Source organism: Anas platyrhynchos, chromosome Z, assembly GCF_047663525.1.
Source record: "Anas platyrhynchos isolate ZD024472 breed Pekin duck chromosome Z, IASCAAS_PekinDuck_T2T, whole genome shotgun sequence".
In the NCBI taxonomy this organism is placed as follows: Eukaryota; Metazoa; Chordata; class Aves; order Anseriformes; family Anatidae; genus Anas; species Anas platyrhynchos.
Window position 1 is genome coordinate 57,930,897 of NC_092621.1, and position 19,080 is coordinate 57,949,976.

At 45.6% G+C, this 19,080-nt stretch overlaps 1 protein-coding gene across 1 annotated transcript; it reads right to left on the reverse strand.

The window, feature by feature from the left end:
• Positions 1-544: 544 nt before the first annotated feature.
• On the reverse strand, positions 545-5,566 carry LOC140000793 (uncharacterized). Its single transcript, XM_072031566.1, has 5 exons — positions 4,226-5,566; positions 3,802-3,930; positions 1,369-3,639; positions 1,134-1,203; positions 545-953 (listed from the first exon to the last, which is right to left on the reverse strand). The coding sequence occupies exons 1-5, from the start codon at positions 4,298-4,300 to the stop codon at positions 754-756; spliced, it is 2,745 nt and encodes a 914-aa protein (XP_071887667.1). The 5' UTR covers positions 4,301-5,566; the 3' UTR covers positions 545-753.
• Positions 5,567-19,080: the final 13,514 nt, after the last annotated feature.

Genomic DNA, 19,080 nt, shown 5'->3' on the forward strand with positions numbered 1-19,080 from the left:
AGACGTACGAGGAACGGCTGAGGTCACTGGGCCTGTTCAGCCTGGTGAAGAGGAGGCTGAGGGGAGACCTCATCACAGTCTACAGCTTCCTCGTAAGGGGCTGTTGAGAGGCAGGAGACCTTTTCTCCATTAACACCAGTGACAGGACCCGCGGGAACGGGGTTAAGCTGAGGCAGGGGAAATTTAGGTTTGACATCAGGAGGGGGTTCTTCACAGAGAGGGTGGTTGCACACTGGAACAGGCCCCCCAGGGAAGTGGTCACTGCACCGAGCCTGTCTGAATTTAAGAAGAGATTGGACTGTGCACTTAGTCACATGGTCTGAACTTTTGGGTAGACCTGTGCGGTGTCAAGAGTTGGGCTTGATGATCCTTAAGGGTCCCTTCCAACTCGGGATATTCTATGATTCTATGATTCTATGATTCTATAATAATAACAACATCATCATCATCATCATCATCATCATTATAAAACATGTGGATGTGGCCTGGAGGAGGCTGCGGCCCATGGAGAGCCCCCACAGGAGCAGGCCCCGGGCCGAAGCTGCAGCCCATAGAGAGGAGCCCACGCAAGAGTACTGCATGGTAGTACTGCTGCACAAACCTGTGCACCCTCTAGGCACTAGCAGCATGGAGATGGGGACACCCTGCCCCAGGGTCTGACCGCAGCAGCTGCACACGCAGCCCATAGACACCCATGCACGCAGAACAGAACAGAAGAGACAGCCCTCATCTATGAAATAGTTCTGAACAATTTTATTCAGAAGCCCCGTCCTCGGGACCGAAGCTGCCATCTGTGGGGAGCTCCCTGGTACTGTCAGCCTCACGTTGCTCTAAGTCTTCTGTGATGCCGCTGATGCAGAAACTCCTGCGTAGAGCTCGAAATGCCCGAAATGCTACCCTGAAGAGGCGGGGCAATCGCGAGCGAGCCACAGCGTGCGGGAGGGCAGCGGTGCCTGTGGGGGTCAGAGGGCTGTACGTGAGGGGCTGGGATGGAACTGGGCATGGTCCTGCCTGCCCCCGCCACCAAGGCTTTCCCTTGGGGAGGGGACAGTTGCACATGGAGGGACCCTGTGCGTAGAGTGCTGCCAGCCTCCGTGCCGTGGGCTGGGATGGCTCCATACTTTAGGACATACCTGGCCCTTCCTCTGGCACCGATTGGAAGTGTGAGGAACGCTGTGCACTGCTTCTATGCTCCAAGGAAACCTGCATGGGGAGAGAAAACCACAGCCCTGTGGGCCACTGTTTGGCCATGCTCCGGGCCCTGATGCCCCCGATGCCAGATGGATAAGTGATGAGGGGCCTCGAGGCCCACCGACAGGGGTCTGTGGCTTCCATGACTGTGGGACGAGGAAGGTATACCTTGCTTACCTCTTGCAGAAGGCCCCCAGCCAGGGGAGAAGGTGCTGCTTCTTCTTCCTCACATGCTGATGGGGTGAGAGGTGCTGTCCTGGCCTCCAACACAGGGTCTGCAACCAGGGGAGAGGCTGAAGATTTTCCATCTTCGGGCATGCAGGCAGGGGGGAGCTCCTCGGGCCCAGGAACTGCAGCCATGGGAGTACCTGAAGGCCCGGCATCTGCCTCACCGGACGAGGCAGGAGACGTGCTGGGAGGGATGCTGTCTGCTTCTGCCACAGCTGCTCTCTTGGGGCTCTCTTCCCACTCTTCCTGAACATTGTGCAGCGCGCTCTTACTCGATGTGGGGCAAAGGTAGGGAAGGCGCTGGCCCGCAGTCCTCACTGCCACCTCCTGCCTGCCTGATGCGCTGGGTGCATTGCTGTCAGCTGTGCCTCCATTGTCTGCTGCCCCGATCCTTCGCAATCTCGGAATCCTCACGCTGCTCGGCCAGGACACGTTCCACCAGGACAACCGGCGGCCTTCCCTCTTCCCGCTCGGAATGGTCTGCATTGCTGGCCGAAAGGAGGAGTACCCGTAGATATCCCAATCGATCTTGACCTGGTCTTGCAATGTCGACTGTCTTTGCTGGCTGCTTGTGGAAGGGCTGGGCATAGCAGCGGGCAGGGGAGAGGCTGAAGATTTTCCATCTTTGGGCATGCAGGCAGGGGGGAGCTCCTCGGGCCCAGGAACTGCGGCCATGGGAGTACCTGAAGGCCCGGCATCTGCCTCACCGGACGAGGCAGGAGACATGCTGGGCAGGATGCTGTCTGCTTCTGCCACAGCTGCTCTCTTGGGGCTCCCTTCCCACTCTTCCTGAACATTGTGCAGCGCGCTCTTACTCGATGTGGGGCAAAGGTAGGGAAGGCGCTGGCCCGCAGTCCTCACTGCCACCTCCTGCCTGCCTGATGCGCTGGGTGCATTGCTGTCAGCTGTGCCTCCATTGTCTGCTGCCCCGATCCTTCGCAATCTCGGAATCCTCACGCTGCTCGGCCAGGACACGTTCCACCAGGACAACCGGCGGCCTTCCCTCTTCCCGCTCGGAATGGTCTGCATTGCTGGCCGAAAGGAGGAGCACCCGTAGATATCCCAATCGATCTCGACCCGGTCTTGCAATGTCGACGGTCTTTCCTGGTTGTTTGTGGAAGGGCTGGGCATAGCAGCAGGCAGGGTAGAAGGCGAATTAGCATCTCTGGGTGCTGATGCACCCATAGGATTCTTGTCCCCCTCACTGTCAGGACCTGCAACCTGCGCAGCATCTTCTGGCTCAGCATTGGTTGGCCCTGACATGGCAAGAGATGCACTCTGTGCGTGGCTGACTGCCTCTCTGGCAGAATCTCTGCCGGTGCTGTGGGGTGAGCCAGGCCCCTGCCAGTGGGCTGCGTCTGGGTCCCAGTGAAGGTTCGAGGTGGCTTCCTTCTGCTGCCTCCCTCCTGATGGGTCCTTGGTAGCAGCGTCACTTTGCTCCTCCTCCTGCGTCAAGTCCCTCTGTTCTTCCCTTGATGGTCCTGCAGCAGTGCTCTCCAGCTCCTCCAGATGCTCTGTCTCACTGTCCAGGACTGCCTGATACTGTGCCACGTCCCCGCGGTGTGGGGTCTTGCCCTGAGGGCAGCAGGCAATGCTATCTGCCTGCACTGCTGGGCCCGGTGCTGCTGCCAGGGAACATGGCTTGGAGGTCCCAGCAGCAGCTCTTGTGTCCTCTCGAGCATGGCCATCTTTTCGTCTCTGTGTTGCTGGCCTCTTTTCAGTCTTGGTGGCCGGCACCTGGGCTGTCCTTGCAGGTGTTGCCAGACTGCTGGGAGGGGCGTAGTGCCTTTGTACCCTCAGCTGCACCCTGAGTCTTTGGCTCCTGGCTGCAGCATGGCTCGAGGTTAGCCTGTTGTCTTGCTCGGGTCTGGCCTGCAGAGGCGCCAGAATGGATGTGGGGGCATGCAGGGCTGTCCCCCAGCTCTCGGCAGTTGCTGCCATTTGCTCTTTTCTCACGTGTCCTTGAGGACGTGGGACGACCTCGGGGAGTCTGACAGCCTTGGTGCTCGTGATGCGGTCTCTGCATGGCACAGAAGAGGTGGAGCCTGCTACTGGCAGACTGGGCAGCCGGGGGATATTTGAAGCTCCCACTGAATGCCAAGGAGTAGCTCTCAGTGTCGCTGCCTGCCTTGGCAGAGGCGGCAAGGCTGGTAGAGGATCTCTCCGTTCACTGGTGGCACTGCTGCCGGGCAGTGCCTGCCTCAGCTTCGGCCTGTCTGTCTGCAAGGGAAGCCAAGGAGAAAGGTCATGTTACCGTAGTCCTTTCCCACCTGCCCACCTCCAGCACCTGCCCACCTGCCCCCTCCAGCACGTGCCGCCTCCTTGTCAGCAGCTCCCAGGGCTTGGGAAGGCATCTGGCCCCATCTCACTTGGGCTCCCTACCTGTGTGCTCTTGTTCCTAGAGGCCTGTGACCTCTGTGGGCGGTGGAGCTGTGGCAGCCTCACCCCGTGGATGGACAAGGATGGGGTCTGGCTGCACGGCGGTCCTGCCTGTGGCGGTTTGGGTTGCACCTGTGGGGAGAAGGAGGTGTGGGATGGTGGTGGCTGCGCTGCCACCAGCATCCCTCGTGGTGCCTGGACACCCAGCCCCACCTCAGTGCCACATCCTTCGGACAGAGTGCTGCCCGACCCACGCGAGTCGCAGCCATCCCAGGCCTCAGCTCTGCCCCAGAGAAACCCCTGGGGCACGAGAACCTGGGCCTGGACCGCAGACACTCAGGGCCAGGCCTCGCGCCCCGGTACCATGCTCCGCCACCTGGCACTCTCTCTCCTGTGTCTGCCCTCTCCCTCCCTCCCTGTCCCGCACCTGGTGGTGCTTCTTCACGCTCGGCAGCCCTTTGTTGGGCTGGGAGCGGGCCTTTGCCTCTTGCTCCTTCGGCATCCCTTTGTCCTCTCACAGAGACAAAGAAATAGGCACCCAGGACAGCTGCTGCCTCCTGACGGCGCTGCACTCCTGGGAGTGAGCACCACGGGGGCTCGGGCCATATAAGTCACACCGTCACCATGGGGACGCTCGCCCTGTCACAATGGTCTTGTGGCCTGACGCCGCCCCACGTCACAAAGCCTGAGTGCTTGCTGTGGAGCCTCCTTGTTCCCGGCAGCCTCCCGTCAAGACACCAGCTCACAGCAAGGTGGGGGTCAGGAGACACCTCTGGGCTGCTCTAGTCCAGGCCCGCTCTGTCATCGTGGCAGCCCTCTGCCGGACATTTCCCCAGAGGCGCTGTCATCATCCCTCACAGGCTCGCTCTTGCCTGCACTGGGGCTGTTGGAAGTGCCTGGAACTACACTGTGCCTGGCACGGGGCAGCCCTTCATCTCCCCTCACAGAGGCCACCCTGTGGCCTCCCTGTTGACGGGGATCTGCCTCACTAGATGTGGCAGGAGACATCCTGGGTGGGATGTCTTCTGCTTCTGCCACGGTTTCTTTCTTGGGGCTATCTATCTTCCCACTCTTCCTGAACCTGCTGCTGAGTGGCCTTACTGGCTGTGGGGCAAAGGTAGGGAAGGTGCTGACCCACGGCCCTCACTGCTACCTCCCAGGTGCCTGACACGCTCTTCTGTGATTCTGTGAAAATGGTTAGTGGGAATCATTATCTAGTTAAGAAAAGGGAAATGCCTCTCATTCAGTTCAAGTTTCCTGATCAGCTTTTGGAGCACAGAATAACTAAAATTCTGTACCTGGATTTCTTCCCTTATAAATAAAAACAAAACAAAACAAAGAAACAAACAAACAAAAGAACAAAAGTAGAGGAATGGATTTAGTGAGCAATTTTACCTTGTAACATAGAATATAACAGTAAGGAGCAGAGCAAGTAAGCCTCATAACTGAATCCTGAACTTCAGAAACTGTTTCCTGTCACACAGACACGTGCACCAGGACACAGCTTTTAATGCCGAACTCAAACTTTTATAAGGAGCAACATCAATAATTTCCAGTAAGATGGAAACAGCTACGTTGAGTTTATGTGGTAAGGGTTTAGTAGCAGGAGGGCTGCAGAGTTGTCTTCTGTGAGCGGAGCCGAGAAGCTGCCCCTTGTCAGATCAGAGACAGCTCCAGCTGGTTCCAAAGGCGGACCCGCTGCTGGACAGAGCTGAGCCAGTAGGCGATGCTGGGTGGGCCTGTGGGAGAACAGAGTCAAGAGAGGGGGAAAAAAAAAAAGCTGTGCAACAGCAGCACAGCAGCCGTGAGAGATGAGTGAGAAATAACCCTGCAGCCACCAAGGTCAGTGCAGCAGGAGGGCAGGAGGTGCTCCAGGAACAGAGGAGAAGTTCCTTGCTTGTAGCCTAGGAAAATATCCCTTAACATAGAAAAGGTAATACCTACAAGTAAATTATGTTACTCTGGTGAAAAGGAGTTGCGATTTCTTTATGCGTCTCTCATGTACATGGGAAACCAGCCTTCATGACAAAAGTTTTGGAATTGCTGTCCTGGAATCCATTGTTATTGTTATTATTGTTATTATTGTTATTATTGTTATTATTGTTATTATTGTTATTATTGTTATTATTGTTATTATTAAATAACTATTAAATGATGATTTTTTATTAATTTTATTAATATTAAGTATTAAATATTAATATTAATATTAATAATAATATCGACGATAGCACCGATAAATTATTCTTTACAGAACTAAGAGAGGCCTCGAGATTAACTCCCCTTGTCCTTATGGGGGACTTCAACTTGCCAGACGTTAACTGGGAGTGCCACACGGCTGACACGAGCAAGTCCAGGAGGTTCATGAAGCACCTAGATGATAACTTCTTGGTGCAGGTGCTAACGGAGCCAACTAGGAAAGGTGCCCTCCTAGATCTGTTGCTAGAAAACAGAGAGGGTCTGGTGGGAGATGTGGTGATTGGTGGCCGCCTTGGTCATAGCGACCATGAAGTGGTTGAGTTCAAAATTTATGGTGACAGAAGGAAAAGTGCCACCAAAACCTCATCCCTAGATATGGGGAAAGCGGACTTCAGGCTGCTCAGGGAACTAGTCAGCAAGGTCCCCTGGGAAACTGCTCTTGAAGGCCTCGATGTCCACCAGTGCTGGTCATTCTTTAAGCGATGCCTCCTAGAAGCGCAAGATCAGGCAATTCCTAAATATCGCAAGTCAGGCAGGCGGGGCAGGAGGCCGGCGTGGCTGACCAGGAACATTCTAATGGAGATTAGGCGGAAACAGAGAGTGTTTCGCTACTGGAAGGAGGGCCAGATGTCATGGAGAGAATACAGGGATGCTGTTCGTGTTTGTAGGGAGAAAATTCGTGTGGCCAAAGCACACCTAGAGTTGAAGCTGGCTGTGTCTGTGAGAGAAAATAAAAAGGTTTTTTTTTAGATATGTGAATGGAAAAAGGAGAACTAAAGAATACATAGGGCCGCTCCTTGATAGGGAAGGTCTCCTCACAGACAATGACATAGGCAAAGCAGAGACGCTTAACGCCTTCTTTGCCTCTGTCTTCAATGCCGATGATGGGCTTCGGGACCCAGGGTGCCCTGAGCTGGAGGACCGGGATGGTGGGGATGACAAACTCCCAACCGACCCTGAACGTGTGCGGGATTTGCTACTCCACCTGGATCCCTACAAGTCCATGGGTCCGGATGGGATTCATCCCCGGGTGCTGAAAGAGCTGGCGGACGTCATCGCGGAACCTCTCTCAATTATTTTTCAACGATCCTGGGAATTTGGAGAGGTCCCGGTAGACTGGAAGCTGGCAAATGTTGTGCCGATTTTCGAGAAGGGTCACAAAGAAGACCCTAGCAATTACAGGCCTGTCAGTCTCACGTCAGTGCCTGGTAAAATCATGGAGAAGATGGTTCTCAAACTTATTGAGGTGCACCTGGGGGACAAAGCAGTCATTGGTCCCAGCCAGCATGGGTTTGTGAAGGGTAGGTCCTGCCTAACTAACCTGATTTCCTTTTATGATAAGATCACCCGTATGGTGGACCAAGGGAAACCAGCTGATGTGATTTTTTTGGACTTCAGCAAGGCTTTTGACACGGTTTCCCATAGGATCCTACTGGACAAAATCTCCACCATACAGCTAAATAAAAACATCATACGATGGGTGAGCAATTGGCTAACGGGCAGGGCCCAAAGGGTTATGGTAAATGGGGCTGCGTCAGGCTGGCGGGTGGTCACCAGTGGGGTCCCTCAAGGCTCCATTTTAGGGCCGGTACTTTTCAATATTTTTATAAACGATCTGGATGTAGGAATAGAAGGCATTTTGAGCAAGTTTGCTGATGACACCAAACTTGGAGGAGTTGTGGACTCGAATGAGGGTGGAAAGGCCTTGCAGAGAGATCTGGATAGGTTGGAGAGCTGGGCGATCACCAACCGCATGAAGTTCAAGAAGAGCAAGTGCCAGGTCCTGCACCTGGGACGGGGAAACCCTGGCTGCACGTACAGACTGGGCGATGAGACGCTGGAGAGCAGCCTAGAAGAGAGGGATCTGGGGGTCGTGGTAGACAGCAAGTTGAATATGAGCCGGCAGTGTGCCCTGGCAGCCAGGAGGGCCAACCGTGTCCTGGGGTGCGTCAAGCACGGCATCACTGGTAGGTCAAGGGAGGTGATTGTCCCGCTCTATTCTGCGCTGGTGCGGCCTCACCTCGAGTACTGTGTGCAGTTCTGGGCACCACAGTATAAAAAGGACATGAAACTGTTGGAGAGTGTCCAGAGGAGGGCTACGAAGATGGTGAAAGGCCTGGAGGGGAAGACGTACGAGGAACGGCTGAGGTCACTGGGCCTGTTCAGCCTGGTGAAGAGGAGGCTGAGGGGAGACCTCATCACAGTCTACAGCTTCCTCGTAAGGGGCTGTTGAGAGGCAGGAGACCTTTTCTCCATTAACACCAGTGACAGGACCCGCGGGAACGGGGTTAAGCTGAGGCAGGGGAAATTTAGGTTTGACATCAGGAGGGGGTTCTTCACAGAGAGGGTGGTTGCACACTGGAACAGGCCCCCCAGGGAAGTGGTCACTGCACCGAGCCTGTCTGAATTTAAGAAGAGATTGGACTGTGCACTTAGTCACATGGTCTGAACTTTTGGGTAGACCTGTGCGGTGTCAAGAGTTGGGCTTGATGATCCTTAAGGGTCCCTTCCAACTCGGGATATTCTATGATTCTATGATTCTATGATATAATAATGTGTTTCTGCTGAATAGGAAATACTATTGGTACAAAGCTAGTTGAATATAAAAACACCTAAATAAAATGTGTGTGAGTTTATTACCTGTGTATTCATTTGTATCATCTTAGGAGTGTACCTCCTGATCTGCTCGCATTCTGTTTTTGAATAAAATCTATCTTCAGGTCTGCTAGGTATTCTAAGTAATAATGTGCTAAAACTTACCTATAAACTTCTGACTTGCCATTATTTTTATATCCTTTTTATGCCAGACCATTGACACAAGTATCCCTTACTTCTAACTCTTAGGACAGATGTTCTACCATATCAACTTCTATCCAGCCCACACCAATTTTCATCAAGTTTTATTATAAACAAATTGTTGATCTATAGCTTAAGGGACTCGGAATGGTATATCAAATCATCCCATTACATGATAAACTTTCTTGCCCAGCAGTGTTATAGCCATAAATATTTAAAGGAGTGATCACAGCACACGCTCATTATTATTTTAGAGCTTTACAGATATTTTAGGCAGAATTCCAGAAACCAAAGTAGTTTTGTTTCTTAATTAAAAGCAAGAAGGACAAAAACAGACTTTATTTCTCAAGTAATTTATGAAGTCTTCAGCAGCAGCTATATTACCTGCTGCAAACACTAGTGCAGTAAAGAGAGAGAGAGAGAGTATAAGAGAAAAGGGGAGAAAAAAGAAAGACTGAAGAGGAGCAAGAGAGGGAGAAGAAAGAAAGAGGAACTAAGAAGGGAAGGAGGAAGGCAGGAAGGAAAGAAGGAAGGAAGGAGAAAACCAACCACACAACTGCATAGTAAAGAATACAAAGGAATGCAAAGTTCAATCAAGTTAGTAAATAGAACATTATTTAATAACATTGTGCATTCAACACATCTGTATCGTGGGAAAAGCAGCCATTATAGAAATTCTTTTAAAACAGCCTGATTCTGAATTGATTTACAAAAAAAATTAAAATTACTTTAAATCTAGTACGTCTTTAGCACAGCACACAAAACTGTAAAAGTTTAAAGGGAAAAAAAAATATCAATTATTACTATCTACTAATGTTTGGCTAAATTATTGCCCATCATACCTTTTCAGTCTCCCGTTACTTTATTGTTGAATTCTGATTTTTTTTACACAATTGTTTGCTTTATACATGTAATCTCAATGTGGTTTTTTTTGTTGTTGTTGTTGGTTTTTTTGTTTAATTATTATTTTATTCTTCACTTTGCATGCTTTGAAGTGAGCCAAAATAACAGGATGATACATAACACAGGAAAACTTCTATTGCATTAGACAATATCCCTCTAGTCAGTTTGAAAACTGTTCACTGGCAGCTGTGGAAAGCACTTAAAGGATTGCATGGGAGACCAAATAACAATATTCAAAAAACTCCTGACTATCTTCTTAGACTGACTGGAACAGGACATTAAATCCTCTTTCATGCCTTAACCCCTGACTCTTGCTATTATACAGGAGGAAAACTTCATTAGATGAGTAATTTTTAAACTTAAAAAAGCTGAGGCACTTGGTAGCTTTTTCACCTTCATACATGTAGCCTCAAAGTTCTGAAAAATGAAGAAAAGGTAAGCAGAATACCTGTTTAATCATTCATGGGCTTCAGTATTCAAAAACTTCCAGCATACATCAGTTTATTAGCACAGGAGGCAAGACAGTTTTTTCTCGATATAGCAGTAAAAAAAAAAAAAAAAATTCTAACTCCAAAAGGTTCAGAAGCAGACTTGCCATATCAGTTCAAGTATTCAGGAAAACAAAAATGCCTCAAAAGGTCATAATAAATCCTACTGACAGATGCAGGAAGATCTATAAATTGCTTATTTTCCACACCAGCATTGTTTTCAATTTCATCTCTTCCAGTAGTTCTTGCTAAAAGACTCATTTACACTGGAACTGAATTAATAACATCTAATTGTTTTTGCAATTTTTTTAATAGCTTTGTCTCTTTCCTTTGGGCTTCATGATTTAAATGATAGCATATGTTTGTCTAAAGGCTTGAGTGTGATGAGAAAACTGTTTCAGGGTAGATGCCATTGTCTCAGAAGCTCACAGAATTATTTTTATCTTTTTCATTAAAAACATTTATGCATCTGCTCTCTTTGAAATCTACAAATACTTTTAGGGAGCTGCAGACACAACTGAAGTTAAGGATTTCCACACAGATTGATAGGATCAAAATACCGGTAAAAATCTTTTCCACCTATTCCACAGAACAGGGTGTGGGGAAGACAGTTCAACAGTAAGTGGTAAATAATGACAAAACTGGTGCCTGTGTGAAGACAAAGAGTTGTCTGCATTAAGCAAAGTGAATTTTAAATTTGTCTAATCTTGAAGATTTTTAAAAATAATAATAGGTGCCCAATTACTCTCAGTAAAGTTTAAACTAGAAAACTTCATTCTGCCCTCCAAATCTTAGCGAAACATTTTGAAAGAATAAAGTTGTATTTTAAAGTGTTCTTTAATACTTTTTCTGGGGGAAAAAAAAAAAAGAAAAGAGTAAGACAAGAGAGGTCACACAAGAAAGTAAACAAAAATGGTATGAAGCTGAAAGGAAAACAAAGGGTTTTGAAGGGTTTTATGAAGCTGAAAGGAAAACAAATGGAAATGAACAGCAGAAATATTAAAAACAAGCCGGTTTTGTTATGGGCTTGTCATACACCTGCAGCACCACTCCCAGCACTGCCCCACTGGGCACCTACAAGCAGCAATCACTCCTTCAGATCTATATGCAACTGTCTGGCTGACCTCTAGCTTTTAGAAAAGATAGATGGCTGAGTTGCAACTTTCCTTAGTGGATGGCAGCCAGCAATCAGTTCTGATGCTGTCTGATGAACATTTCTGGAAGTTTCACATATTTGTGTCTTCCGTTTCTGTTAAATTTGGTACAGATTCATTCGCATCCACAAAAATTCCCAAGAAAGACATGGAGGCAATCTTAAAGAAGTAGGGAACTGACAGAATAGGTCAGGTTTTTCTTGTTTTCTTAGCAGATCAATCTTAGAAGAATTCTTATTGCAGTGTTTTTTTTGTTTTGTTTTGTTTTGTTTTGTTTTGTTTTGTTTTGTTTTGCTTTTTCTTAATGATAGGACAACCAAAGAAAAGAGGCATGCTCAGGAGAAAGTCACGAAAAAGCAAACCCAGTTAACTGAAAGGAAAATATCAGCACATTACCTGGTAAGCAAAATCCACAAAAATTAGATTAGCATATGTACATGAAAAAACACAGCCTTAGAGTTTTTACAGCATTAGAAAGTTAAATTTAATTTCATATACTGCATCTTACTTCTTCTACCTATCCTACCATATATTATAATATGCCCACAGTATCAGGTTGTTTTTTTCTGCAGTTTGTTTCCAGGAGGCTATACCCCTATGCGATCAACTACTGTACATCCTTCTGCTCCTTTGAGTACAAATTACTGATTTACAAAGCATTTCAAATGAAGGTCGTTCACTTTGACTAGAACAAAATATAACAGGAATGTAATCTTCTTCATCTCCTGTATGAATTTCCTTCCATGTGTCTCATTTTCAGCCCTCATTACTTTTGTCTCATTTCATATCTCCAATTATAGCTGGTTTTGTGTGTTTATTTGCCAATATATTGCTGGAACTGCTTCAGTTCACTTATTGTAGGTAATTACCTTGGTGTTTTGGAGCTTTCATTATCTCTAGTCTGACAGTTTGCCATTCAAAGGAATGACAACAGATGCCTGAGAAGCAGGAAGCACAAAGGTGGGGATGTGGATTTGCATTAATTGGTGGTCTTTTCCCAATCTACAAAGCCAAAGCCTTCATCCAGCTGCCTAAAACAAAAGAATTGAAACATCTTTAGAAGGTGATTAGGTAGGAGAAAAACCTCATGAAAAGCATTTCTCTCTGCCCAGTCTGCACTTCTGTCATTGCTCAGTCATATCTTACTAGGTTTATAGGCTTTCAAATACTTTCAATGTAGTTACACCAACTTCTGCTAAGTACAACAAATACTTAACTGTTGTCATGTAATTTGTCTAAATACCTTGATACTCATTAAGTAAATAGCAAAACCTTCACTTTTCTTCAAACCAACTGCTGCTGCTTTATGGTTCTGTTTTTATTTCCAAACAAGTTAAATTTCTCATCATTTTAATCCTCCAAATAAAATATCATAGTAAAATGGGTGTGGGAAGGGGTGAAAACATGCCTCCAGGTAGCCTAGCCATTGTTAGGAATTCTTGAATAATTTTGAGGGAATAACAATCTCCATGATCAGCTTGGATTTTATTTTCCTGGTTTATATTTCACTTCTCAAGGTGAGGTTTCGAGTCATACTAAGAACACACATGTTCAATATGAAAGCTGATTAATAATAATCAGAAAAGCATGTTTCCCTGGACTTCCATTTACTAAGGTATTCAGGGGCTGTGGAGGTGTAATTGTCTAAACAGTTACCAACACTCATATTACAGATTTGAAATGCATACACTGCGTGGAGCTGAAGGAAACTCTAATTTGTAAGAGTCCTCTGTAAAGCAGCAGGCTCACTCTTTCTGGGTATATATGCTATGGGGGATGCACACATATAACATATTTCAGCTTTTTTCATCTTTACTACTGAGATACAAAATTCATTGTCTCTTGCTGTATTTTTGCAAAGCTTCTCCAAACTAAAACTGATCCTTGTTGCCTGAGGATACTTTGTCTTTGGGGAAAAAGACATAAAAGAACCCATATAAAAATAGAGTTGCATAGAGTGCTACACAAATGTGTCAGGGAAAAAAAAAAAATCATAAACAAGCATATTCATATATTTACCACAACAAGAAATCCACACAAGAAATCACACAGACAAAAGAGAGCAGCCATGCTTCCATTAGCAGAATATTTCTTCAAAAGCTGCATATTTTCTTCCCTGCATTCCAAAAATGACTTTTGTTAACAGAAACAGAGCCATCTACTGGCAAAAAATAATAAATAAATCAATCAATAAATAAATAAATAAAAGGAGGGGAAGTTAAAAATTTTGTTTTCCTTCTATAACAAAAGATAATAGAAGTATTTCACATACATTCATTCCAAAACTAAAATACTACTCAATCCACAACCCTTTTGAAGACTTTCAGAGCTGAAAGATATATTTTCAGTAATTTTTCAGTAAAAATCAGTAATTTTCTTAAATACATTTACACCTGATCTAATTTTAACATGTTTTAGACCAGGAAGCACTATAATGCCATCTCTTACCACCTCAGTAGTGGTCAACAACTAAACATCAGATACGTAAAAACATCTAGCAATCTGCACCATTCCTAAGCTTCCCATCTTTCAGTCCATGAATTACGGAGAAACACTAGGGTGTACTCTGCTTACATCTTGCCATTCCAGGTCATCTTTTTTAAGTATATATTGTCATGTGCAAAGAGACACTGCAAGCAAGGTAAGTATACAAATGAATTTATACATTCAGTTTTAAGTAATGTTACCTACGATAGTCACATGAAAAATAAAATTCAGATTTTCCCCTTTCTCGGTATTAATAAAGCTGGGAGGAATGTTCTCTTGCCACTGCAATGAACTTCAGTGTTAAGCTACACATACATTCTGTAGAAGTACTCAAATACAAAGAATTAACTTAGCTCAACAGAGTTCCAGCTTCAGCTCTCCAAATTCAGCTTACAATTCTCTTATCATAGTCCTTCCTCTGCAGAACAGTCTTGATTTTCAGATAAAAGGAAACATAAGAGCTAAGTTTGAATCAGAGGTTTAGCCTCAAGCTACTGTCACTCCCTGGTAAATCTCTTGGGGAAATAAAAAAAAATTAAAAAGGGAGCAGCAACGTTTAAATTTTAAAGGTGAGACAATCTATGGCTAAGTAATTTGCAGTACTGGCAGTCCCAGTGTTGGTTTTTTGTTTTGTTTTGTTTTGTTTTGTTTGTTTGTTTGTTTTTCAGTTTATTCAACCATACAGCATGTCACAAAATTTCACTTCCTTCTATGATATTTCAGAGAATGGATCAGTAGGACATGCTGTAAACCTGCCCTTTTGACTTAGCCAAAAAAGAGAATGAATATATCTAATTTTCTAGAGTTTTGGGTGCTCTTGATTTCTCACCTCTTGAGCAGAAAAGCTGTTGAGGAAAGAGGGGGAAAAAAAAAAAAAAAAGTGGGGGAGGAAAAAAAAAACGCATGTTTGTTAATGTATGGAAATGCAAAAGTGACTCTTGAGGAACAAACCGTCTGCTAGAAGTAATGACAAAACACAGAAATAAAGGTCAAAAAACTGTTAAAATGTTTCAGTTAAATATTAATTTTTAAAAGAACAAAGATCCTGATACACTAAGGTCAACAAATGACTCTTGTATAGCTACTTTGCATCTTAAGAGCTTCACAGAATCACAGAATCACAGAATGGCCGAGGTTGGAAGGGACATCTGAAGATCATCCAGTCCAACACCCCTGCTGAGCAGAATCACCTAGAGCACTTTGTGCAGGATGGCATCCAGGCAGGTTTTGAATATCCCCAAAGAAGGAGACTTCACAGTCTATGTGGGCAACCTGTTCCAGTGCTCTGTCACCCTCACAGTAAAGCAGTGCCCCCTCATATTCAGCTGGAACCTCCTGTGCTTCAGTTTTGCCCGCTGACTCTCATCCTGTCACTGGGCACAGCTGAAAAGAGAGCGGCTCCATCCCCTCAATACCCTCCCCTCAGGTATTTACATGTATACACATTGATGAGGTCTCCCCTCAGTCTTTCCTTTTCCAAGCTAAACAGGCCCAGCTCTCTCAGTTTGTCCTCATACAACAGGTGTTCCAGTCCTCTAATCATATTAGTAGCCCTCCTCTGCACTTGCTTTAGTAGTTCCATGTCCCTCTTGTACTGGGTAGCCCAGAACTGGACACAGTACTCCAGGTGTGGCTTCACCAGGGCTGAGTAGTTCATCACCATTTCCAAGTAAAAATGAAGGAAGAAAGCTTTAAATAAACATTTTTAGTTGGAAGTATCTATCACTAGGGCTACTTCACTGTAGCCTTAGTATACTCAGGGAGAGAACAAGATTTGCAGATAGCAGAAATAGTTTTAAGATCAGTTCACATGCCTTGAGCACTAAAATTTGTTTTCAGGAACACAAGGCCTTTTCTCAAGTGAGAAACAGCTAAATTTGACTTCAAAGATAAATACATTGAGAACAACTCTCAGGAGTCATTTCTGACACATGTTCCTGGCAAGATCATGGAGCAGATCCTCCTGCAAACTATGTGAAGGCACATAAGGAGGTGATTGGTGACAGCCAACATGGCTTCACTAAGGGCACATCATGACTGACAAATATAGTGGCCTTCTATGGTGGGGTTACAGCATTGGAGAATAGGGGAAGAGCAATTGACATCATCTACCTGGACTTGTACAAAGCATTTGACCCTGTCCTGCAAAACGTCTGTGTCTCTAAATTGGAGAAAGATGGATTTCACAGATGGACCATTTAGTGGGTAAGCAATTGGCTGGACAGCTACACTCAGACAGCTGCAGTTGGTGGCTCAATGTCCAGGCTGAGACCAGTGGTAAGTAGTGTTCCTCAGGGGTCAGTACTGGGATCGGTGCTGTTTAACACCTTTGTCAGTGACATGGCAGTGGGATCTGGTGCACCATCAGCAAGTTGAAAAATGACACCAAGCTCTGTGGTGAGGGTGACACTCAGAGGGAGCTGGACAGGCTTGAGGCACATGTGAATCTCATGAATTTCAGCAAGGCCAAGTGAAAGTCATCTGCGCTGGGGCAATCTCATGGACAAATACAGGCTGTGCAGAGTATGGGTTGAGAGCAGCCCTGAGGAGAACCTGGGGGTGTTGGTTGACAAGAAGCTCTTTGAGAGCCAGCAATGGGCACCTGTAGCCCAGAAAGCCAGCCATGTCCTGGGCTGCATCAAAAGAAGCATGGCCAGAACGGGGAAAGAGGTGATTTTTCCCCTTTGCTCTGCTCTCATGAGACCCCATCTGGAGCACTGCCTTCAGCTCTGGGGACTCCAGCACAAGAATTATGCTTAAGAATTGCCACAAGCAAAACAGACATTTACATAAACAAATTGTCTAGCTAACTTTTTTCCCTTTGCTGGGTAGAACTTGAATGGCTGAATATACATGTGTTTATGATCAAAAAAAAAAAAAAAAAAAAAAAAAAAAGTGTCCTAACACTGCCCTTAAATCTGCCATAACGTGTGTGGGTATCGCTTAATGTTAAGAAATCATTTGTTAAGAAATATTCATCTCACCTTTTTCAGTTACAAAGAACTTTGCTGTTCTTATAGTAAAGAAGGTGTAATCCTGGAAGATCCAAATACTCTTCTGAATTCAGAGGTAGGTTGTCAGCTAGGTAAATGCACATTTGAAGTCAATACTCAAAAATTATACTTGTTTGTTTGTTTGTTTGTTTGATTGATTGATTTTTCGTATTCTGCAAGTACTTGTTTAACCTATTGGTGGAGCTCTATCCTGCAAACCATACAAGTAGCACATTAAAATCTAAAAAGAAACAAAATGCTTTGAAATTTACTATTACTTTAGAACTTTAGATATCCAAAAGTTACAGCAAAAACAAAACTAGCTAATGTGAGTAAGTAAACTATACTTCAAAAATGTTTTAGAAACTTATAAAATACTAGCCAAGAAAGCAACAGAAATTTACCAAGCTGAGGCTCCAGAAGGACTCTGGAGACCTTATTTGAGCTGGAAATGCAAGGCAATATACTCAGTTAAAAGCTTCCTTCTGCCTCAGAGATTAAGGCATTTTATCGTCTACAGTGTTGGATTTCCTTTATTTGCACTAGGAATAGTTTTTAAAAATAGTCATGCTACTTAGAAGATGAAACATTCAAAAACTTTTAAATCATCTTTATTTTGGATAATACTCAGGATTGTACAAGCATATTAAATAGGAGTTCACAGAGCATATATAAATCACAAAAGACTGTCAACTGCTGTTTGAAATGTTTTGTTGATCAGGAGTGTTAGCATGAACGGAAATATTACCACCTAGCAATACACACACACAGTGTTAGATTCTGAACATAGTTTAATTTGATGTACATGTACAAGCTGATATATACATATGCTAGAAAACAAAAAACAAAAAACAACAAAAAAAAAACAACAACAAAAAAAAAAAACTGTGCAATAACAAGTAGGTCTTCCCTTGCCAGAATCCATACAGAAGTTAAAGAACTAACACATCATATACAAAGGGGAACAAAGACCACAATAACTATTTCAGAAAATCACTGAAGCAAGTAAGTTGCAAGGGGCCTCATGAGATCGTCTAGTCCAACTCCTCTGACTGAGAAAGGTCCGCTAGCATAGGTTATCCAGGATCAGGTCAAATTGGGTTCTAAATACCTCCATGAATGGAGACTTCACAACATCTGAGCACCCTGTTCCAGTGTTTCACAGCCCTCTTAGTAAAAAAAATAAAACAGCCCCTGTGTGGGCTCCTCTCCACGGGCTGCAGCTCCAGCCCAGGGCCTGCTCCTGCGAAGGTTCTCCATGGGGCGCAGCCTCCTCCAGGCCACATTCACCTGCTCCACCGGGGGCTCCTCCACCCATGGGGGTGCTGCGGCATGGAGATCTGCTCCATGTGGGACCCATGGGCTGCAGGGGGATAGCCTGCTCCACCAGAAGCCTCCCCACAGGCCACAGGGGAACTGCTGCTGCATGCTGGAGCACCTCCACTGACCTGGGGGGCTAGAGGGCTATTTCTCATTCCTATCTCCCAGCTGCTGTTGTACATCAGTTTTGTTTTTGTTTTTGTTTTTTCCCTTTGTTAAATCTGTTCTCACAGAGGCCCAAACAACACCCCTTTTTGACTTGGCTCTGGGCAGTGGCAGGTCCCTCTGGAGCCAGCTGAAACTGGCCCTCATTTAACATTGAGCAGCTGCTGGAATCTTCTCAGAGAGTTCAACCCTGCAGCCTCCTGTTATCGAAATCTTGTCATGTAATCCCTCTACAGTTCCAGTGGAACTTCATGTGTTTGTGACCATTTCTTCTTGTCCGGTCAGTTGGGCACTACTGAGATAAGTTCAGCTTCCTTCTTTTCATTCTTGCCATCAGATAGATATTTACACGTGTTGGTAAGATCCCCCTGAGCGTTCTCTTCTCCATGCCAAGAGCAGCCCCAGCTCTCTCAGCCTGCCTATATGAAAGATGCTACAGATCTTTAGCCATCTTTGTAGCCCTGCAGCATACTTGTTCCAGCAATTTTGCAACTTTCCTGGGCTGAGGAACCCAAAACTAAAGAGCACTGCAGGCTCACCAGTGTTGAGCAGATTTTAAAATGCTAGCAGTGCTCTGCCTAGTGTAGCCTATGACCTTTTTTTTTTTTTCCTGAAAGTGCATACTGCCACCTCTTCATCACCTTTCCTACCATAAGCTTTCACTGCAGAGCTATTTTCCAGGTGGTTGTCCTGTATTGTATGTACAAGTCTACATACACTTGAGACTGATTTTACCTTCCCTTCATTTAACTTCATGTTTCTGTATATTCATTTCTCCAG